General features: G+C 40.9%; 1 protein-coding gene across 3 annotated transcripts in view; it reads right to left on the reverse strand.

Moving 5' to 3' along the window:
- The window catches only part of ZBTB46 (zinc finger and BTB domain containing 46), a 127,493-nt gene that overhangs the window by 39,905 nt on the left and 62,853 nt on the right, over positions 1–24,735 (reverse strand). For all 3 annotated transcript variants that reach the window (XM_075011379.1, XM_075011377.1, XM_075011378.1), the window contains exon 5: positions 936–1,217. In XM_075011379.1, coding sequence (XP_074867480.1) covers positions 936–1,217 — 282 coding nt within the window. The remainder of the gene's footprint in view (positions 1–935; positions 1,218–24,735) is intronic.

The following is a 24,735-nucleotide window of genomic DNA, read 5'->3' on the forward strand; positions in this document are numbered from 1 at the left end:
TTGCAATAGTGACACATAACCACTAGAGAGTAACCTGAAGCAACAAAGAAATCACCCTGTGAACTGTTAGGCATCTACAAGCTTCAGATGTGAAAAAAGTACACTTTCAAATTACAAATGCACAGAATGATCACTTATACCCTGAAGAAGAGCTATGTGTAAGTTTGAAAGTTGTCTCTTTCAACAACAAACGTGGGTTCTATATAAAAGGTATTACTTACCTTACCCTCACTTATCCTCTCTCTCTAACAGCCAAGGACCAACTAGGCTACAGCAACACTGTAAACACTCTTGCCCTGATTATTTGGGGATTCTTAGCAAATGTACAAGTGACCAGTTAGAAGATGCTATCAAGAATTTTCCTTCCTTCCTCCTTCATTTCCAATTTTTGTAGCAAAACCTCATATAAAACAAGAAGTATTCCTCTTTGTGCACAAGTGGAAATCAGTACAACTACAGAAACTTTGTTCATTATCAAATACAGGAAATCCACAGGAAGAAGTCCAAAAGGATTAGGCTTGTTCGATCTACAAACATGACAACTTTCATTTTATTTACAAAATGTACTAGAGTGGCAGTTCCTTCCCACATGGCTTTAAGATTGATTTATTTTGGATATAAATCCTACACAACATCCCTTCTTTAACAAAAAAGGCAAATATTCCATATTCTTAAAGTGTGTAAAGCCATACTAGAGATCTGTGTTATAAATATCTTCCTGATATTTTACATATTTCCAGCAAGTGGTATAGTTAGGCTGCATAATGCTGCAGATAACAGGTTTCCAAACCTCATGAGATGTGTGTTCATATCAACGTTTCATTTACATATAAAAGTAAGGGAGTAACAAAACTAGAGTGACCCGAATTTCCTCCTTTTCCCATAATTAGTTTTAAAATTAATCTTTAAAGAAAAATATTAAAGTATAAACTTACGAGATAAAGAATGTGTTCCTTTGGGTAAGTACTCGAATAGCAGAGAACTGTCCTCTCCCAGCATGTCAGCTTTCAGAGATAACAAGCTGTTCTTACTCATGAGGGCTGCTCGCAGGTTAGCAACAGTCGCAGCCTGAAGTGCATCATCCTTCTCTGGAGTAAGAGGTTGAGACAGGTAGCTAGCATCACCTCCTATCAGTACTTCATCAACGTTTGCATAAAGGTCTGATCTCTCCACTCGGCTATCCGAACTGCTGGGTTCTGTCACTGCCACATCAGCACCTATGTAAATGAAAACAGCATTAGGAAAAAAATATAAAAATTCTCAAATTTCGATGTAAGATACCTACCACACGTGCATTTCTAATCTAATGACTAAACAGCTAGAGGCTAGTATTACTTACGAAGAGGGCCTGTTGGTTTTGCTTTCATAAATAAATGGTAGAGAGTTCTGGTTTGGGTCTCAATTTTTACTGCTTATAACATATTTTAATTTAAAACAGTTACATATTTTTCTCAACCCAAAACATACAACTCACATTCTTCTAATGTCCAGACTATGCAAGAATAAAGCAAAACATTGTTTGCCTTTTCTGCTGACAATCACTAAAGAATTACTCTAATACATGGAGAGAAAAGAATTAGGGTAAGTACCTTTCCTTCCCTTTAGAAAGCCAGAAAGTGACTTGCAATGTTATATGAGTCATAATCTTGAAACAGAGTCTCTGTACACATTACAAATTATAACACAGAGATCAGCAACACCTGGCATGGGTGACATGCAAGCTGATTTTTAACCACACACAAGGCAGAAGTTCAGCCCCGCTCCTCCTCCCACATGTAGCCAGGAGCTTTCTCAAAGCCATGCTGCCTGTGGAGTAACAAAAGACCAGCTAATGCTACCAACAACCACCTAAATGGTAAAGCTCTGCACCTTCATTTATTTATTATTGAAGCTGTTTTAAGTAGGACTATTAGTGACTTTAAAAAGAATCACTGGCACAGACCATAAGTAGAGGTCAAAAGGTCACATTTTAGCACTCAGCTTTGGAAAGGTTGCTGACCCCTGTTACAAGAGATACATCAGAACCAATTCAATTAAAGCTCTCCTCCAGATCCTAGGAATTTGGGTTCCAGTTGTCACTATTGTCCCATGAAGCAGGTGGTTACATCACAGCTACCAAACAATGTAGATACATAGGCAACGTAAGATAATAAATGTAGTTCACTGGATTATACTGAGCAATTCGTATTTCGTATTATTGCAACATTTCACTGACCGTGATAATTAAGATTTTATCACAGCAGGCTAATACAGAAATTATTTTCAGCCAGTTTGAACTGTGGCTTTCCAAAATATTATGATTTCAAGCTGATTTTTCCAGGCATGGTTCTCTACCCCCATCCCTGCCAAAATGTTGTTTTTGGAAAATCTGAACAGGTCTACTGTAACTCCATGTGCTGTCCCATGAGATCATTCATATTAAAAGTACACCCTAAGCGCAGTTGCACAGTATATATTATACATTAAGTTTCACATGAGTCCGGCACCCTGGAGACCTGACCTGAATCTGAGTTTCCATAGGTGCAGGAAGCAGTAGTCTGGAGGGCACTGCATCACCTTCAGGCTTTGTGCCTAGCGTGGCACAGGGGTGCAGGAGAGGTTGCAAAGTGCAGGCTGTGGCTGGGAGGTGCTTAGCACAGGCTGCTCCTTGCCAGCAGCACAGCAGGGCTCAGACTGGCTGCCTGCTTGCTGTGGCTCCATGCAGGCTTGTCTCTGTGCTCCCCTCAAGGAGAGACGGGGACAGCATGTCACCATGTGCTGCCCTCAACTTCAGCACTCTTCCGACAGCATTCATTGGCTAGAAGCCAGCCAACGAGAGCTGTGGGTGTGGGCAGCTTGCAAGAAACATGCCCCCTTCTATTCCCAAAGGAGGGAACAGATATAAAACTAATTGAATCCAGGGTGTTTTGTTTTATTTTGAAACCCTGGTATAGTCCTGGACTCCACAACATCCTCTGGCAAAGAGTTCTACAGGCTGCCTGTGTGCTGTGTGAAGAAATACTTCCTTTTGTTTGTTTTAAACTTGCTGCCTATAAATTTCATATGACGAGCCCCTAATTCTAACTAACACTCCCTTATCTACCTACTCTACACTAATCATGATTTTATAGCTTTCAATCATAACCCCTCTTACGCCATCTCCTTGCCAAGCTGAAAAAGTCCCAGTTTTATTAGTCGCTCCTCATAGGGAAACTGTTCCAAACCACCTAATCATTTTTGTTACCCTTTTATGAACCTTTTCCAATTCCAATATATCTTTTTTGAGATGGGGCAATCACAATACTGCACTCAGTATTCAAGATGTGGGCATACCATGGATTTTTATATATAGGGAATATGATATTTTCTGTCTTAGTATCCATCGCTTCTTAATGATTCCCAACATTGTTTGCTTTTTCGACTGCTGCTGTACGCTGAATGTATGTTCTCAGAAAACTGCCCACAATGATTCCAAGATCTTTCTTAAGTGCCACATCTTCCTTGAGTAGTAAATGCATCTCAATTTGTTTGCACAACAGTAGCAAGATGAAGGTTAACCAGAGTTCAAGTCTTCTGATGGAGCACTGCCCTGGGACAGTGTAAGGCCAGTAATGGTCCCCAGTGTGCTGAGACCAGGTCTTCTTTGAGTTCGGTTGTTTGGGAATTCAGCCCAAACCAAGTAGTAAACTCCATCTAAGCTCAAATACTGGCACAAGACAGAGTGATATCTTGGCTTTCAAGTGCTTAACAATGTAACTTGATGTTTCTCTTAATTCTTTGAACAGAATATGCATCTTAAGTTAATTATTTGTGAGAGGTTCTGATCATGTATCTGCTCCTCAGGGCACTTGAGATTCATTACCATATTTGAGGTTTATTCTGCCAGGTGGATTGCATATATGAAGATGTAACAATAGCCTGCTATTGTACCATACTTGTCATTTTCGAAGGAAGTGGAAGATGTTAACGATTCACTAGCACGTAGTACTCAAGCGACACTGTTGGAGATTTAGCGAAAATTGAAGAATCACAATGCAAGCTTTGCAACCAGCATGACAGCTCTGTTTAGATGATGCTATCAGATGTATTTGCTCTCTGTCTCTTTAAAGCAGAAGTACCTGAAGAATAGAGATTACCCTGTTTTATAACTGGAGAGTCAGGTCAACAGCTTTAGTTCCTTTAGAAAAAAAGTATTTTAAAGCATTAGTTTGCAGAGTTTAAAATATTAATTCTATCAGGATATTATTATTAAAGGACAAACTAATTTTAAAAGCAGTTTTAAAAACCATTTGAACCATTAAACAAAATGATTGAAAATCAAATATCCGTTAAGAGATCAAGGAATAATCAGTTCTGGCTAACCAAAAAGCAGCAGCATGTTTAAACCTCTTACACCGATCAGCTATGTTTGCAGTGCATGCTGCATGAAGTGGCCGATAATTAAGGCATGAAAGAGTGTTTGACAACAATCATTGTTACCTAATATTCAGCAGCAAAATATTTCCCGTTTTCTTACTTCTCTTCCACAGCCAATTATAGATGCTGACTGACAGTGTCCAGAATCTGTTGCTGTATACTGCACATAACCACTAACTGCTAAAACACCTTCCCTTACTCCGTTCCAGTTCTGTGGGAGTAAGGGAATGTCAAAATGGCGCGTTTATTTCAAAGCTGTCCCCATCTTCACTGTCAATCTGAAAAAAATCAACATTTGTTCGCATGGCTGCTGTTATGCTAATGAAGTACTGAATATGCATGTCAGTGCCTCATGAGCTTGCTTCGAATTGCCTCATTCCCATGGCCCTGTCGATGGGACCATTGTAGTATAGCAGCAGCCACGGTCTCTTTTCAATCCTTTGTTAATGGTATCCAATTTGGAAATGAATTGCAGCTGTGATATTCCTCTTTGGAGTCTTTTTTCGAAGTTTTTTTTTGTTGGAGGATGGATACTTTTAAATCTATTAGGCTATATCTATCTATGCTTGCCTCACCTGATCGGAGAATACTAATTAAGTGCTATGAGGAATATTCAGCACTTCATTAGGCTAATTCCCCCCATGGCAACTTTGAAGAATCAAACTTTGGGAGTAAAGGCACTTCAAAGTAGCACAGGCACTTTGAAGTATCTGTGGCTACCCAGCACGCCAGCACTTCGAAGTCTGACACTTCAAAGTTGCCACGTGGAGAATTAGCCTAATGAAGTGCTGCATATTCATTGCAGCACTTCATTAGTATTCTCTGATCAGGCTGATTACCATGCCCCCTTCAAAGAAGGGAGGTAGTGTAGACATAGCCATTCTGTGTGTCCAGGGAGACTGAAGTGCTCTCCGACAGGTTTTTGTATGTGATCATTCCTGTTGTCTGATTTGCATCCATTTTTTTTTTTTTTTTTTTTTTTTTTTTTTTTTTAATGTACAGACTGTCCAGTTTGGCCAATTTATATTGCAGCAGGGAATTGCTGGCACATGGCATATATTATATTAGTAGATGTGCAGGTGAAAGAGCCCCAATGATGTGGTTAGGTTCTGTGATATCGCTGGTGTAGATATGTGAGCAGACTTGGCACTGAAGTATGTTGCAGGGATTGGTTCCAGGTTTAGAGTTACTGTGGTGTGGTCTATAGTTGCTAGTGGGAATTTGTTTCAGGTTGGCGACCTGGCTGTAGGCAAGAATGGCTTGCTTCCCGAGGTCTGTGAGCGCGAAGGATTGTTATTCACAATGGATTGTAAATCAGTGATGATGCATTGGAGAGGTTGTAGCTGACGATTGTATAAGCCCATATATTTAAACCCTCCCCTGGAACCCTCCACTCATGAATAAGATGAACTGGGTCTTTGCCCACAAAAGCTTAAGCTCCAAAATATCTGTTAGTCTATAACGTGCCACAGGACTTCTTGTTTTTGAACATACAGCCTAACTCAGCTACCCCTCTGATACTAAGTGTACTAAAACAAATACAAAACAAGAAGTGCTCTCACTCCCACACACAAAGGTCCCTCTTTACGAAGCCTGCAACACTCTTCCTCCATCTGGTGTGACAGCTCTTCTAATCTTATAGCAAAGAATCACATGAACTCAAAATATCCATCGCTGCCCAGTTAACTAAGGAATTCATCAGGACCTTTCAGAGTCAAGTGAACTACATTCCAGGAAATGCTTCAAAGCTGTGGTTCACAGAACACTGGTGTTCCATACAATGTGAATAGGTGTTTAGTGAAAAAAATCTGATGCTAGCAATAGGATTGCTAACTGTCTGCTTTGCAGAAGGCCATTAGTTGCTCATTCAGATAATTTTCTCTTATTTTTGTTCTTCGTTAAATAAAAGACATAAAAACATCCTAACTCTTTTAAATCAACTTCTGATCATTACATACAGCAATTTTTCAGTATGAAATGCTCCAACCCACAGAGCAGCATGGATGTGTTCCATTAATACAGTCCAATCCCAAAAAATGGCCAGATTAGTTTGGGAAACACTGCTTTAAAATAATTATCCATGTAGAGGTGGAATATCATAAGCCTTACTTTGCCCCATGTTTAAAATATGTGTACGCTATATGTGAAGATATATAGCAGCACTGCATAAGCATACTATATTAGCTTTTACCTACCCAGTACTGTTGATAATATTAACGTGATGTGGCAGTAAAGACTTCAGCATGGGCTAACAACCTGACTGCAAGCCATCAGGGAACTTGGGTACATACCTGGGCTAGTAGCTTTAGCTGCTAGGTTAAACCTAGCATAGATGCTACACTCACACCTTCACTTAACTTGGCGATGTACCCTAAGTGACATACCCTTAGATGACATTTTCTTGCCAAAGAGGCTTTTCCCTGCTTCTTTTTGCATCAGATGCAGGAAATAATGATTAGTACCAGAGTCTCATTATCTGATTAAGATGTGGCCATACAGACAATTGTTGCTATAGATTGCTTCAACAAAACTCGTGCCAAGTAGGATATACGGCCAGAAAGGCTTAAATAACTCAAGGCCAAATGACCCCAGAGTCAGTGCAGAGGCATGTGAGAAAAGTGTATAAATGATAATTAGTTTATAGTTAGGCTAGAGATCTGAAACACAAACCTGCTTTGTTAGAAATTAGAGATAATACTAATTAGATGCATTTACATATCCCTTATGGATTCTAACCACGTAAACAGACAGTTCCCCTCTATTGCTAACCGCTGATCAGGAGATCCAAAGGTAGTACTAACATTTAAATTAGTTTTACATGAGACTGTCATTGTCCAGATATCACTTTAAAGTTTTTGATAAACTACTTAAGGGATCAACTACCATACTTTAATTGTCTCATGTTTAAGTATCATGTTCTCCAAGGCCAAGGGGCTGCTAGAAATGTGGAACGGTCCTTTGTGTTCTGATCCTTTTTTTAATCATACTTGCTTGGATGATTCTGGGGAAAGTTGCAAGCCAAAAGAAATCAGATTCTAGAATATCCTGGTGCCCCTTTAATGGAAAATGGCTTTGGATCTCAGATCTGCTTGGGTTTTTAATACAGTAGAAATCTAAGCCACAAAACTTGAGGTCCCAGTCACTGGTTGGAATCATCCAACACATGGATTTTGGATTATAACCATGGACTAAATTCTAAAAGAACTTTTTGCAACCACAAGATCAACATCTCTGTTCTGTATCTGAACTCAAGAATTGAACTCAAGGCTGGCTGCATGTATATTGATCTTTTAGCCTATATTCTCTCCTTTTACTTTTGTTTAAAAATATGTTTTAGATCTAATTAATAAGAATTGGCTACGAGTGTCTATCTGGGATAAGGTGTGCAATATTCATCGACTTGGATGGTAATACGTCCCATCCTTTGGGAAATGGTAGTACTTTATCTGGCGGGGGTTTCTGGGTGGTGACCTGACGTGGGTACTTTAAGACAGGGGTGAGCAAAATTTTTAGGTCGGGCCCCACTTTTCATCCTTGTAATTAGCATCAGCCCCCTCCCTGCCCCACAACCAGTCTAACATAATCCAAACCAATCAAAATTATGGTTAGGGTCATATAAAAAAAAACAAAAACAAAAACAAAAACAAAAACAAAAGCCTTTTGGCATGTTTAAGAAAATAAGTATGTAGAATGTGAAATCTTTATTAATTGGTATATAAATGTGAATACATAAACATAGAAACAGTAACATATTTCAACATTTTAATGAGATGGATGAGCCTGAGACCAGGAGCCAATCATGCTGTACATCCCCTTATGAAATTTCACCCATCCCTGAGGGGGCCGCTCCCCTCATTGCACGTCTGCTTTAAGAGAGCTGCGTGGTGTGGGTGCTGATTGACCAATAAGGTAAGAAAGAAGCTGGTTTGGTGACTACAAATATTAGAATAACTACCATCTTGGGGCACTGGGTGTCCTATTTCTTGCAGTGCACCCTAACTGAGTGGCTTGCTTACCTGGAGTTCCTGGATATCACAACCAGCAGATTAAATATGGAATTAAAATGCTGTTATCATAAACTGAGCTCATTAGTCTCTGTTAATTTTCCTAAAATTATTCCATTGCCCCACCCTCATTTCCAGATACTGGAGCTTTCAGAAAATCTTTATTAGTATATTCACTTCGTTCAAAGATTTTTTGCAGCATGAGGTTCCTTCTATCAGTTTTTGCTATACTGTAGGCCGTACACAGCTGAAACTCTGAAAGCATTTAACTGGGAAAACCCTTGTTTACACATGAAGCCCAATTATATGCATCTTGATACAGAGACTATACATTCTAGCTGAATAGTGCACAACACACACACTTCATCCCTAACTACAGTAAGCATTAGCCTAATTTTAGCAACAACAGTTAAGCAGTTTGACAGAGTGGGTGAAGTAGCTCTTTTTCTAAGCCAAGACAGACAAAGCCTTTGCACATAAGTTTCTACTTGGATAGAAGTGAACTGGACACTTGATTTGTTGAGGACTAAAAGTGACAAGACACCAGCTTTTGTTCTGTGCTAGGTATATAAGCATGGCCATAACTGGGTCAGACCAGTGGTCCATCTAGGCCAGCCCAGTAATCTAAAGTAGAGGTCAGTACCCAGTGTTCCCTCTAATTTTTTTCATCCATGGCAGAATAAATTTTATGTGCACCCAGGCATGTGCAGATGTGTACTACCAATAAAAACACATGCTGCCTGCTGTGGATGGCTTTGTGTGCCCTGCTAATTAGCTGGGTGGCACCTGAATTGCTCCTGGGTGGCCGCCCAACTGCTCAGCCTACAGAGGACACTGAGTGCCAGCTATTTCAGAGAAAGTGAATAGAACATGAAAATTTGTCCAGTCCCAGCTTCTGGCAGAGATTCAGGACACTGATCCTCTTGGTGAATGGCCATGGATGGACCTACTCTATATGAGCGTATATAATTTTTTTCAGAATTGTTAGCTTTTATGATGGCTGCTGCACTCTAAATGGATGCTTCAGAGAATGACAACTCAGATCTCTGTAGGGTACCAGCTTATTTAAACCCCATAATTTTGTAAGTATAGCTGAGATGTTTGTGTGTAGTATGTATGTTTCCCAGTGTTCATTATTCTGCACTTAGTGACACAATTTTAAATGCCATTTTGTTGCCCAGTCACCCACCCAGTTCTGTAAGATCCCTTTGTAACTATTCACAGCCATCCTCAGATTTAACAGTTTTAAGATACAGGGCCTTGGCAGTACTGTATCACAGCTGCATGACAATGCTACAGCAATGATTTTGTTTGAAACTACTACTAAACTGGAAGTTGCCACAAAAGCTGGGGTGGATGTCAAAAATTAACACAAAGATGGAGAAGTTACAAATACAAGCACAAATTAAATATTCAAATCAGAAAAACCGCAACACAAGCTACTCTGTGGGAAAAATTATTCCACGTTGTTATACAAGTTACATACTTGGAAAGCATAAATGCTGCAAACTACATAAAGCTATCAAGACAAAAGCAAACAAACAAACAACACCCCCAGCCCTAGCAATATAGCAATTTACCTACCCTTTAAAAAATTACAATCCACCACCATGGTGTAAAAACTGTATTTTGTACATCTGCCATAAAGCTCACTTGCCTAAGAGAAGAATAATTTTTCAAACTTGGCTAAAACACACACCTGGGGAAAAGGCAGGGGTATATCCAGAAACAACATATGCTAGGATAATCCTTTTATACTTCGTTGTTTACGGTAGGAAACATACCAGTCACTGATTTTATATATCAGCAATGGTGGTAATTAAACTAGAGCTGAAGTACAAATGTATATAGGACAAAAAATCCCCATTCACCACTGTTTCACAAACAGTGGTTGAGCATCAGTTGGTGCAAGTTTAGCTACCATTTCTGAAACTGTGATGATGACGCACTTGGTTCTGTTCTTGGTTACTAATTTGGAATTGCATGTCTGAGTTCAAACTGTTTACCAACTCCAGGTAAATCAGAGAATGAGAAGGTTGGTCTGGAGAAGACCTTAAGAGGTCATTTCCCACACCGAGGTTTTGTCTAGACTTTTAAAGATTAAAGTACATCTGTGGCAGTAGTGTTGTCATGGCAAGAGCGCTGCTTTCCCAGCGCTCTAGGCAAACAAACTTCACCAGGAATAGTTAAACAGGTTGGGAGGCTGTTTCACAGGTACTTTACAGCACTGTAACTTGTTGGATGCGTGTGTCTTTTCACACATATGTGCAAGAAAATTACATCTCAGTACCTTATCAGTATAGACACACCCTTAGGCAGGATTACACATACCTAAGAAATCCCTGCCAGATAGTTGTCTAACTTGTTCTTAAAAACTTACAATGACAGAATTCTACAGTCGCCACAGGTTCCAGTGGTTAATTATCGTTAATTAGAAAGTTTTTTCTAACACCTAAACTAAATCCCCCTTGCTGCAAACTAAGTCAATTATATCCCATCTTACTCTTGTTAAACATATAGAACAATTGACCATTAATCTTTTTCTCAAGAGTTCTGTCACATCCATGTGATTCGAGACTACATATCATTAAGATTTCAGAATTTTTTGAGTGTATTATGTGTAAGGACATCACAAGAACAACAAATCCTGTCACGACTATTAGGTTACAATTTTCAGCGTGGTTGTTGCAAATATTTTCTAGCTGTTCTCTCAGCTTTCCATCAACGTAGACTTGAGCTCATTGGGTTATATGTAGAAGGGCTGTAACGTAATGTTTCAAAGGAGCAAGCTTACACTTTGAATAACTTCCTAGAAAAAACTACTGCATCATTTTCTACATAGTTATTTGATCAGCTAATTTCCGATTATCATTCTGTGCAAAAATACAGTGATCTCAAACACTTAGGCTGTGGCCACACTTGGCCAAACCTTTGAAATGGCCAAATCAAAGAATACTAATGAAGCGCTGAATATTCAATTCAGCGCCTTATTAGCATTAGCATGCTTCTGGCCATGTCGCTTCGAAAGTTCCACTTTCAAACTCACACGGCTTGGCGCGGCTCCACGGGCGTCCTTTTCGAAATGACCCCGCACTCCTCTCAGCTGATGAGAATAAGGGGATTTTGAAAAGTGCGGGGTCCTTTCAAAAAGGACTCTGTGCAGCTGCACTGAGCCACGCGCGTTTGAAAGTAGCGCTTTCGAAGCGCCACGGCAGGAAGCATACTAATGAAGTGCTGAATATTCAATTCAGCACCTCATTAGTATTCTTTGATTTGGCTATTAGCATGGCCATTTCGAAGTTTTGGCCAAGTGTGGCCACAGCCTTAGTATAACATGTTCTTGATAACTGCAACATGAAAGAAGCAAAAGCCATATCTCAGGACACATTACTCTGGTGGTTACAGCAGATCAGAATAAGGGTGATATTGGGATTCGGTACTTCCACAAAATGCAGCTGATGCAGATTTAGATTATGGTCCTGATAATCACTAAATTTCCCTCTCTGCTCCGTGGAAATCCAGACACCAAGCTGAGTATTTGAACAGAGTCATAATGGGAATGGCTCTGAAATGCAGGTGATCCCTTTGACTTGAAAGGCAAAGAGCTCAAGGACCACTTCAAAACTGTGATGTTGCTAATTTGGGATCCAATGCAAAATATTCTGCATTCAAAGAGAATGACTCCAATGCAGGGAGTCTACATACAGTAACTAAGCTTTTAAGAATTTCTTTGTAGATTTCCATGTTAACTCCAGAATCAGTCTTATGGGAATGACAGATACCACTTAACTAAGCATCCTGGGACTTGATAGAATGAGCGACATCTGTGAGCAGACAGTAATGCATTTATGTCATTCATGCTACTCCAAAAGAAAACTGGTAATGCTCATGTTTGTCCCTGATTGACATCAAGATGACATTTGGTTTAGCGCATATAAGCTATTGGACTGCTTCAAGTTATCAGGTATCTTATAATAATTTCAACCAACAAAATATACAAGGTTTAGAGGCCCTTAAAAAGCAAATATGCAATATCACTTAATTTTTAAAGGAGAATTAAACACTTTGGACCCCAGAAGAGAGGCAAATTTTATTTCAACTTTCTGCTCTAAAAATACCAATTTGACCTTGATGTACATTTCTCACTCAAACCATATAAAAACAGTCATTATCCCCTCCACTTTATTTTATAATCACTAAATAATATTTATATCATATATTACTGTTGCACCACCAAAAAATGCTGATCTTTCTGGGCATATATAGAATGCTTCAAAACAACACTCTACTACTCAATTTGGTTAAATACATCAAACTAGGTACAACAAAGTTATGTTATTCTCAAATTCTTTCAGTCCAAACATTTTCAGTGTAAGAGAGATAGCTGTGTTAGTCCGTATCTTAGAGAACAACAAGAAGCCCTGTGGCACCTAATAGACTAACAGATATTTTGGAGTATAAGCATTCATGGGCAAAGACCCGCTTCATCGGATGGATCTTTGGCCACGAATGCTTATGCTCCAAAATATCTGTTAGTTTATAAGGTGCCACAGGACTTCTTGTTGTTCTCATTTTTTAGTATAGGTTACACTGTTTCAATAATCATCCACTAACAATATGTCATGTAACCAATGAACCAAAAACTGCTCGGCATCAGGCAGGAGAAGAGCAAGTCCATGAACTATATTACTAGTATGATAGAAGTTGACACAGATGAATTAAAAATTTAGTTAAAACTGTGGAAGTGGTACTGAGCACTTAAAACCCACCTCCATCAACTAAAATGTATTGAATTACAGATAATTATTTGCAGGACAGTCAGATGTAAGACACTTTTTAGATAAAGCTCTATTTATAAAAAGACAGTATTGTCCAGAAAAAACAAGAAGTATTACCCTTTCAAGCTTCCACTGAAGAATTAAAAACAAAAAATAATGTGATAATATGAGTATAAAAATATTAGGAAAAAAGGAGTGGTATGTAATTCCAATCTTCAAAAGCTTGAAAAACAGATTACTACACCTATTATCTTGGATGAAAAATACTTGTGCCATCACCCTCAGCCACAGATTGTAAGCCCAAAGAAATAGCTCCTGCAATTTAAAAGTTGAATCCAAATTGTGTTTCATAATACACTAACTTCTTATTGCAGTTAATGCATTTGAAAAAACCCCAACTCTTGCTTTTGTTACTCATTTATTCTGTCCTGGCTTCACTCCACTTTTTGTTTTTCTTTCTTATTATGGTTCCTGATATATCAATACTAAGTTATATTCAGACACCTGTTTTTTTTCCCTTTTTCTTCTCTCTCTATTCTAATTTCTTTCTTCCCTACACCATGCTCTAACTCCTCCTAAACATTTTTCTGTTACACTTTCCTTCTTTCTCAGCCTCCAATATCATGCTTCTCTTTTACAATTTGTTACATCAATTGCTCCCCCGACTTCATCTGAAAAAATTCAGCCACTGCAGGTAAGATGGCAGGACACTGGTATACTAGCAACCAGCTAAAGGAGTTTGATCTCTCTACCATAAAGTCCCTCCTTGGCTGACAGAATAAGATAGATAAGGGTTTTCCCATCAGTCTTCAAAGACTCCTGGATGATGAGACTGAAGACAAATCTCCACTACAAGCAAGCTTGGAATAAGGCATAAATTTTTAACAGTGAGGGTAATTAACCATTGCAACAACTGATCAAGGGTAGTGCTGAATTTTCCATCGCTTGAAATCAACACGATGTTTTCCTAAAAGGTATGTTCTGGAAATTATTTCAGGGAAGTTCTATGGCCTGAGCTATGCAGGTCAGACTAGATGATCGCAATGCCTTCTATCCTTGGAAACTAGAAATCTAAGAACAAATTACCTGATCATTTTCTCTGCTTGATTTTTGGGTTCCCAAGATGATAACTCCAGTGCCTGGCTCTTCCTCTGCTGTTGTAAAACACAAACTTTAGGAGCAGCAGCAAAATGAAAAGCACCCATCACCTTGGCTTTTTGATCACTGCCTTTATGATTCTGATTAGTAACATAAAAAACTGACATGACTTTGGATACGCTTTTATACTGCTGCGGCTTGGCAAAGCTATATGCAACAGCAAAGACAATGGAATTGTCTGCACATGCAAGAAGATGAAACTGCATTACTTCATGCTCTGTTCATGTTTAGAAGGTACTCTTCAGCATAAGAATTAGAAACTACATTTTTTTTTAAAATTAAAGCTTCAAGTCTCCACTCTAGTAAATGGACTTATCAACTCCAACACACGATATATACTATATGCATTGGTAAAACAGCCCCTACCATAATATATGCACATCTAATGAAAATATTTAGAAGAACATTTAACAACTATGAATAGATAATTAATCCCACTTCCCTTAATAAGGGAAGAGCATATTATAATGTATAGGTTGTGGTGGGAAAGAGGCAAGGAATTTAGATTTTACGGGTCTGGACGTACTTCTGAGCCATACAAAACAAATGGTAAAGACAGATTTCCTTCAGAAACTAATAGAGCCAATATTTCTATGATATATTTTTCATATGTCTTTTTTTCTAGATACAATGTTTTAGAAAAGAATAAGAAAGCCTAACATACAACATGTGTGTAGAGTGTCTGAGCCAATCTGCGCAAACTAATTGTAATTGTTAAGTTCCTTTTTATCTAAGGAGATTAGATGAGAAGCTAGCACACAGTGGATACTATTGGAAATAAATATTTGGCGCGCGCGCATGCACACACACACGCACCCCCCCCCCCAGGCTTCATATCTGTACTTTCAGTTAACTTCTAATGAAGAAATTTACCCTGTACCTGCCATTTTTACATTTAAGAGTTAAAGATATTCATGAATGCTGCTGTGTGCTCTAACAGTGAATAATTTATAGAATATCTTCCTCACATCTGTATGTGATCCACAGATCACATATTAAACGGAATATTATACCCCTGGTAAAGTGAGAGGGGCAAGCCACAGGTGGATGGATAGATATATTTTTAAAATATCCTTGAAACAAAATCAGTATTAGTTAGCATTTTAAACTTCTGTCACATTTATAAATCTCATTTATAAATTACTTTTGTGTTCATTTGTTTGTAACCTAAAACTATGTAGCCATCCAGTGGCAAGGGGACACTAACTTCACAAGAATGCACTGCAGCTGCCATAATTGCCTGCATCCACCCACCTTAAAAACAGAATAAGCCAAACATTTTATATTTATTGTGTTCTAGTGGACCCTAGCCTTCTACTTCATCTTTTATTCAGAGGGCAGGAGTTCAGGCTTGCACCCTGGGGAAATAAATATTAGAAATACTGCCAGTGCCATAAAGACAAACACAAACCCTCCTTTCAGTGCCCACTTTGAAATACAATATTGAAGGACATTATTGTTTAAAATGAGGAGGTTAAAAGGACACTAACTCCAGACAAGTTTGAACAGTCAGGAGCAGTTATGGGCTATTTTAGTTACCAGTGGATATATTCTCCAGTGCTTTGAACAGTAAACTCTTTCATATCCGGCACTGTATTATTTGGAACTCTCACATAACTGGCATTTTAACCGTAAGTAAATTTTAGTTATGTTTTCCATAAGGACAATATAGTTAGTTAAAGCCTGTTATGCCTGCTGGCGTGTAGGGCAGCAAAGAAGGTCCTCCACTTCTCTCTGTCTGGCCATTTTCTCCAGTGTGTCCCAGTAGTAGCTCATTCTCTTCACATACGCCTCAACAGGATGCCGCCATATTGTCTTCGGCCTCTCACGTTTCTGTTGTCCTTCAGGTATCCAGTGAAGTGCTATTTTTACAATGGTGTCTGCCTCCCTTCTCATCACGTGCCCTATCCATCTCCAGCATCTTCTCATGATGATAGTGGTCATGTCCTCCTGGTGGCATCCAAGGAGCAGGTCATGGGTGGAGACTGTCTTTGGCCAAAAGATGCAAAGTATCTTGTGAAAGTTAGTGGTGTGAAAGGATGAGAGCCTGGCAATGTCTCACTCTGTCATCCACCAGCACTCTGAGCCATAGAGTAGTGTTGAGATGACACAGCTCTGATACACCTTAAACTTGGTGTGGACACTGTACTGTGTAGATCTCCATACATTGTTCATACTTCTGAGGACACTTCTGGCCTTGCTTAGTCTGCTCTGGATGTTGTTCTTGGTGCCTCCCTCATGGTGGATGATGATGCCTAAGTACGTAAAGCTGTCTGTGCTGGTAAGTCTCCATCATCTGTCTTGATTGGTGCTGTTGAATCTACGTCAAGAGTCATAATCTCTGTTTTTTCTTTGGCTAACTCTTAGTCCAACCTGTCCTTCAAAGGTACATAGGCATTGTGTCTTTTCCTGCAGGTGGTGATGGGCGTGGGAAAGCAACTCAAGGTCATCCACAAAATCAAAGTCTTTCAATGTGGAAAAAGGTGCCCATCTGCTACCTCGATGCATCTGCTGTCTTTCTTCGCACCACCCAGTTGATCACCATGATGAAGAGTAGTGCAGGCATGACACATCCCAGTATAGCAAACATAAATACAAATACATACAGGAAATACAGTATAAATTTACAGTGTACAATACTACTGCTGGTAAATAAAGCACTCTGCATATATTTTTGTTTCATAATATCTAATCTCATTTTTCTTTTGTATTAAGCATTGCTAGGTATACCTCTCTATTATCCTGAATACTTGAATATCTGGCAACCTATCCTGGGGCTGCCAAATATGAAAGTTTGCTATATGTGGTAGAATAAGAGACCTATAACTTTAAAGTAAAAAGGGGAAAGATAAAGGTGGAAACTTTAAGTAAACAGAAGTACTAAAATACAAGGGCTATGTCTACACTAGAGGGTAAATTGACAGTAAATCGACAGAATGAAGGATTTTTGTCAACAGCGTTACCCCGCTCCACACGAGGACCAATGCCTCTGTCAACAGAAAGCCAGTCTGGATGTTCTGGGAAGCCTTTTGTTGACAGAAAAGGCCTCCAGGACACGGTGCAAGTGCCCTGGGGGGCATGCTGTCCACAGCAGAATCACAGGGCTGGAAGGGACCTCATTAGGTCATCTAGTCCAGCCCCTGCTTCAAGCAGGATCAACTCCCATTAAGTCATCCCAGCCAGGACCTTGTCAAGATCAGACTTAAAAACCTCTCTGGGCAATGCATTCCAGTGCTTCACCACCCTCCTGGGGAAGTAGTTTTTCCTAGTATCTAACCTACACCTCTCCCTCTTCAACTTCAGACCCCTACTCCTTGTTCTGCCATCCAACACCACTGAGAACAGTTTCTCACCCTCCTCTTTAGAGTTCCCCTTCAGGAAGTTGAAGGCTGTTCTTAAATCATCCTTAAGTCTTCCCTTCTGTAAACTAAACAAGCCCAAATCCCTCAGCCTCTCCTCATAGGTCTTGTGCTCCAGCCCCTTAATCATTTTTCAGAGGAGTAGCTGTGTTAGTCTGGATCTGCAAAAGCAACGAGGAGTCCTGTGGCACCTTATAGACTAACAGAAATGTATAAGCATAAGCTTTCGTGCGCAAAGACCCACTTCGCCAGATGCAGGACACCTGCATGTGATGAAGTGGGTCTTTGCCCACAAAAGCTTATGCTCATACATTTCTGTTAGTCTATAAGGTGCCACAGGACCCCTTGTTGCTTATCATTTTTGTTGCCCTCCACTGAACCTGCTCCAGCAAATCCACATCCTTTTTATACTGGGGGCCCCAAAACTGGACAACATTCAAGATGTGGCCTCACCAGTGCGGAATAGAGGGGAATAACTACTTCTCTAGATCTACTCAAAATGTTCCTCCTAATGCACCCTAGTATGCCATTAGCCTTCTTGGCTACAAGGGCACACTGTTTACTTATATCCAGCCTTTCTTCCACCATGACTCCATAATAACTTCCACCATAGCCCCTACGTCCCTTTCCATTGTACTGCTGCTGAGCCAGTCGATCCCCAGCCTATAACAATGCTTGGGATGCTTCTGCCTGAGGTGCAGGACTCTACACTTCTCCTTGTTGAACCGCATCAGATTTCTTTTGGCCCAGTCCTCCAATTTATCCAATCAGAGCTCTATGGTCCCTGCCTCCAGCCATTCTTAAAGCTGCAGGGAGCCCAGGAAATCTCATGGCAGGAAGCTGAGAACATGGAAGCAGCATGAGGAGGGCATGCACACGGGTGGAGGGGCTGTCGCTGGGCACACAAGGACCTCTCGAGGGCCAACAATGCTGCCCTTTGGAGGCTGAGAGACCCGTTGGAGTGGTGCCTGTGGGATCACCGGGAGTTGTGGTCATGGGCATAGGACCAACTAATGTCCTGCTTTGATGCTGCCCCTGCCACCACCCCGCCCCTGCCCCAGACAGCCATCTCCCAGGGGTTCTTGGAGTTCTGATAGTGGCTGGAGTAGCTGGGGAACCTCAGTGGGGCTAATCCAGCCACAATTGGGTCCCTGTCAGCAAGACAGATGACCTACAGCAGCAGGAGTGTGTTGATGGCCATCACAACCTACAAAGGGAGGGGACCAAACATACATGTCAGGGACTGAGGGAGGGAGTCCTGAGCCCTGGGGGGGGAGGTGTCCCCCTCCCCCTCCCCGAGCTGTCGCGAGTCTCCCCCATGTAAGGCTGCCCCCCCAGGCAGCAGGACTTTGTGAGGGTGGGAAGGCACATTCCCCCTGGGCGTGGGTTCCTCCCCCTCCATCCCTCACACCCCAACCTTGCCTTCTGAGGGTCTCCCCCATCCCATGGGCAGGGCCTGCAGCCTGAGTGCGCCTTACATCCATGAGGAGGGTCCCAGTGGTGGACTTCTCCATGCCAAACTGGTCTCCCATTGAGCGGTAGCTGTCGGGGGTAGTAAGTTTCCAGAGAGCAATGGCAACCTGCTTCTGCACAGGAATGGTGGGCCACAGCCAGGTATCCTGTCTCTGGAGGGCAAGAGTGAGCCAGGAGCAGAGCTCCAGGAAGGTGTCCTTCTGCATTCAGAAGTCCTGGAACCATTGCTGGTCATCCCAGTGCCCCATGACCAGCTGGTCCCACCAGTTTAACTGGTGTGGTACCCTCCAGATCCACCTGTGGACCCTGGGTTGGGGGGGGTGAGTGCAGGTGGGGCCATGCAGCAGCAATGGTGTGCTCCTCAAAACTGGTTCCAGGCTCACCCTCCCAGAGGAAGAGAAGGATGGCCATGATGAGGTTAAGCAGGTTCTGAGTCACCTCTGGGTGGGACCAGTGTTAAGCCTAGGGGTTGCTTTGGCACCATGGTTAGCTAGAAAGCACTGTCTCATGACAAGTGTCAAAGCCCTGCTGTACCAGCTGCACTGTTCCTTGTGGAGGTAGGCAAGCCTCAGCATGAGCAGAGAACGGGTGTTTGGGAGGGGTCCTTTAAGGGAGCATCTTGCTGGGGCTCCTGGAAGGAACTGCTGGCCATGCGGCCCTGCCTGATGGTGTTCCAGGAGCTGTTCTGTCAAGAAAGCAGCCTGCAGTCTGGCCACTCTCTGTCAATAGACGTCTTGTAAGAAGTTGTCTTCCAACAGAAAGTTCTGTTGACAGATCACTCTAGTCTAGATGCAGCCTGGGTTATAATTCACCATTCAATAAAATCTCATGCATTTACACAGCACTTTCCCCCACCCCAGAAAGACCCAAGCTACTGTAACGTTACAGCAAATTGTTAAGATAAGGCCCCTATGCAAATTCCAAGGTAAATAATGGTTAAACAGAAATAATCTTGTCAACTTGTTTTAATCCTTATGTACAAAAATAACTTGTAGTCTACAAGTCTATTTTATCTTCAATAGGAAAAATAGAATCCAAAGCTCACAGCTGAATATATGTATATAAAAAAGATTTCACAGTAAAAAGGTCCACTAAAACATTTTATTTCAAAATATTATTCCCCAAATAGGATGTGCCCTTATCAAAGTATTATATTAAGTTCCATATCCAGTACTTAGGACTATATTTCCAAACTATTGTTACTGGGAAGTCAAGCAAATTCTAACATATTTAAGGCCCCCAAGACTGTAACACATATACTCTTACATTATATCAGGGAAGTCAACCAATGGGACTGAAGTTAAGGGGTTTACTGATATGCATAAAACTTTACCACGTGTAAATATTTGCAGGATTGTGGCTGATTGTATGAATCATTATTTGTAAAACTAAATATTTTTACAGTTACAATATGTTTATAAAATGTATTCTGATGATTTTATTGCATGTTCCTTAAAATAGACAGAGTCTAGAAGAACTATTAGAAAACTTAATTGTAAATGCTAGTTTACAGATAGAAGTCATTAATACATAAGTATCAAATCTTGAAAGTAGAAGACACAGCTCAGAAAACCCCAACATTAAATTAATTTAAGCCAATATATAGCAAGGGACATGACCTCTTCATCCACTGCCAGCTCTCTCTACATGGGGTATTTGAAGGCAATTTACAAACATGTGGGAGTGGGCAGTGAAAATACTTTAAGAAGGAGGAAACAACTTACTTGGACTACCACGGTCAGACTTTCAGTATATGCATAAATAAAAAAGAATAAAGAGCCTACAATTACACATACACACAAATCCTGAGTGTAAATTCTCCCCAGATCTCTATGCTAGTTCTAATTCTGGTCATGCAGTAATTTTCACACATACAGGTTCAACCTCTGGTGGTTCTATCGTCTCCCACCATCTGTGGTCTGGCATCCTCAGGGTGCTCTTGCGACAGAGCTCTCATGGGGCCAGCCCCTCCCACTCACAACTCCTTCCACACCCTCCCAGAGCTTCAAGTGCGCAGCAAGCTTAGGGAGAGGGTGGGAAAAGAGGGGGGAGAAGCAGGGATGGGAGACACTTGGTGGGAAGAGGCAGAGTGGCTGTAGAGCCCCAAGGCTGGGGGGGCAGGAGTGCAGTCTGGCAACTATGGCATTCTTTGTGCTCGCATGGAGCTGTGCTCCTAGCCCCTAGCTATGGGTGTCTGCATCCATCCTGCCAGTTCCCTCAAACATCCTCCCTACACCCCACACTTAGTTAATGTTGGCCCATCTGCCACTGCTGAAATGGAGCCCAGCAGCCAGTGGCATCGGAGGAGTTGGCATCACTTCCCCCGGGCTGTCAAATTTGCTGGCTGCTACAGATGCTGGATCAGGCAGGAACTATCTGTATGCAATTCAATAAGGCAGTGGTTCCCCAGCTGGGGAGCCGTGAGGGTAACGTCTCTAGAGGTCCATGAAAAAAATAAAAGAAATAAAAATGATCACTGGAAATACGTTTTAAATAAATCACAAAGTTACAATCACTTATTTTTAAATTAAATATCTTCCAATTAATTGCTGTCCAAAAATCTGTTCTGATGAAATGTACAATTGAATTGTTGCAATGTCGGAAATGAGTACGTTTTAAACATTAGAACATAAGAACAGCCATACTGGGTCAGACCAAAGGTCCATCAAGCCCAGTAGCCTGTCTTACGACAATGGCCAGTGCCAGGTACCCCAGAGGGTGTGGACCAAAGACAACGATCAAGCAATTTGTCTCCTGCCATCCATCTCCAGCCTCTGACAATCAGAGGCCAGGGACACCATTCCAACCCTTGGCTAATAGCCTTTTATGGACCCAACCTCCATGAACTTATCTAGCTCTTTCTTACATTCTATTATAGTCTTAGCCTTCACGGTCTCCTCTGGCAAGGAGCTCCCCAGGTTACCCATGCGCTGAGTGAAGAAGAACTTTCTTTTATTAGTTTTAAACCTGTTCCCCATTAATTTTATTTGGTGTCCTCTAGTTCTTGTATTATGGGCACAAGTAAATAACTTCTCCTTATTCACCCTCTCCATACCTGTCATAATTTTATATACCTCTATCATGTCTCCGCCTCAGTCTCCTCTTTTCTAAACTGTAAAGTCCCAGTCTTCTTAGCCTCTTCTCATACAGGACCTGTTCAAAGCACCTAATCGTTTTAGTTGCCTTTTTCTGAACCTTTTCCAGTGCCAGGATATCTTTTTTTTTAGGTGAGGAGACCACATCTGTACACAGTATTCAAGATGTGGGCCTACCATAGATTTATATAGGGGCAGTAAGATACTCCTTGTTTTATTTTCTATCCCTTTTTTAATAATACTTAACATCCTACTTGCCTTTTTGACTGCCTCTGCACACCGTATGGATGCTTTCAAGGAACCATCCACGACAACTCCAAGATCTCTTTCCTGATTAGTTATAGCTAAATTAGCCCCCATCATATTGTAAGAATGCTAACAGATTAGTAAGACATGATTTCCCTCTGCAGAAACCATGTTGACTTTTCACCATCAAATTATGTTCTTCTACATGCCTGACAATTTTATTCTTTACTACTGTTTCAACTAATTTGCCCAGAACTGACGTTAGACTTACCAGTCTGTAATTGCCAGGGTCACCTCTAGAGCCTTTTTAAATATTGGTGTCACATTAGCTATCTTCCAGTCATTAGGTACGGAAGCTAATCCAAAGGACAGGTTACAAACTATTGTTAACAGTTCTGCAATTTCCCTTGTGAGTTCTTTCACAACCCTTGGATGAATACCATCCGGTCCCGTATCGGAGGGGTAGCCGTGTTCGGTCCCGGTGACTTGTTAACACTGAGTTTATCTATTTGTTCCAAAGCCTCCTCTTATGGCACTTCAGTCTGGGACAGTTCCTCATTTTCATTTCCCACAAAAAATGGTGCAGGTTTGGGAATCTCTCCAACATCCTCAGCTGTGAAGACTGATGCGAAGAAATCATTTAGTCTCTCAGCAATGGCTTTATCATCCAAGATTGCTCCTTTTGTTTTTGTATTGTCTAGGGGACCCACAGGTTTTTTAGCAGGCTTCCTGCTTCTGATGTATTTAAAAAACATTTTGTTACTACTTTTTGAGCTTTTGGCTCTCTTTTGGCTTTCCTTATTACAGTTTTACACTTAAGTTGGTAGTGTTTATGTTCCTTTCTATTTAACCTCGCTAGGATTTGCCTTCCACTTTTTGAAAGATGCCTTTTTATCCCTCACTGCTTGTTTTACATGGGTGTTAACCCATGGTGGCACTTTTTTTTGGTCTCTTAGTATGTTTTTTAATTTGGGGTATACATTTAAGTTGGGCCTCTATTATTGTGTTTTTGAGAAGCTTCCATGCAGCTTGCAGGGTTTTTGTTCTAGTCACTCTGGTTTTTAATTTCTGTTTAACTAACCTCCTCATTTTTGCATAATTCCCCTTTTTGAAATTAAACGCCAGAGTGTTGGACTGCTGAGGTGTTATTCCCACCACAGGAATATTAAATGTTATTACATTATGATCACTCTTCCCAAGTGGTCCTGTAATAGTGACCTCATGGACCAGATCCTGCACTCCACTCAGTACTAAATCAAGAACTGCCTCTCCCCTTGTGGGTTCCCGTACCAGCTGCTCCAAGAAGCAGTCATTAATGGCATCAAGAAACCTTATTTCTGCATCTCGTCCTGATGTGACATGTACCCAGTCAATATGGGGATAACTGAAATCCCCCATTACTATTGAGTGTTTTATTTTGGTAGCCTCCCTAATCTGCCTTCGCATTTCAACATCACTATCACTGTCCTGATCAGGCAGTTGATAATATATCCCTACTGCTATATTTTTAGTAGAGCTTGGAATTGCTATCCATAGTGATTCTAGGGAACATTCTGATTCATTTAAAATTCTTATTTCATGTGATTCTATGTTATCATTCACATACAGTGCCACTCCGCCACCCACACAACCCATTCTATCCTTCCGCTATATTTTATATGCTGGTATGATTGTGTCCCATACATTGTCTTCATTCCACCAGGTTTCCATGATGCCTATTATGGCAATTTTCTCCTTTAATACACGGTACTCTAGTTTACCCCTCTTATTAGTCAGACTTCTAGCATTTGTGTAGAAGCATTTTAAAGATTCGCCTCTGCTTATTTGTCTTCCCATCCCAGATGTATTAGATTCTTTTATATGGGACTGTTTGTCTGATCTAGCCCATTGTTTGATACCTCCCCTCCTCTTTTTTTTTTACTTAATCCTAGAGTATATCAATGGATTCTCCTTTAAAAGGAGAATCTGTCCGATCCACGTGCTCCTCTGCACCAATCGGCTTTCCCCGATCTCTTAGTTTAAAAACTACTCTACAACCTTTTTAATGTTTAGTGCCACCAGTCTGGATCCCCCTTGATTTAGGTGGAGCCCATCCTTCCTGTATAGGTTCCCCGCTCTCAAAAGTGTTCCCAGTTCCTGATAAATCTAAACCCCTCCTTCCTACACCATCATCTCATTCACGCATTGAGACTCTGAAGTTCTGCCTCCCCACCTAGCCCTGCGCGTG

The sequence above is a fragment of the Carettochelys insculpta genome, chromosome 17 (genome assembly GCF_033958435.1).
Source record: "Carettochelys insculpta isolate YL-2023 chromosome 17, ASM3395843v1, whole genome shotgun sequence".
Taxonomy (NCBI): domain Eukaryota; kingdom Metazoa; phylum Chordata; order Testudines; family Carettochelyidae; genus Carettochelys; species Carettochelys insculpta.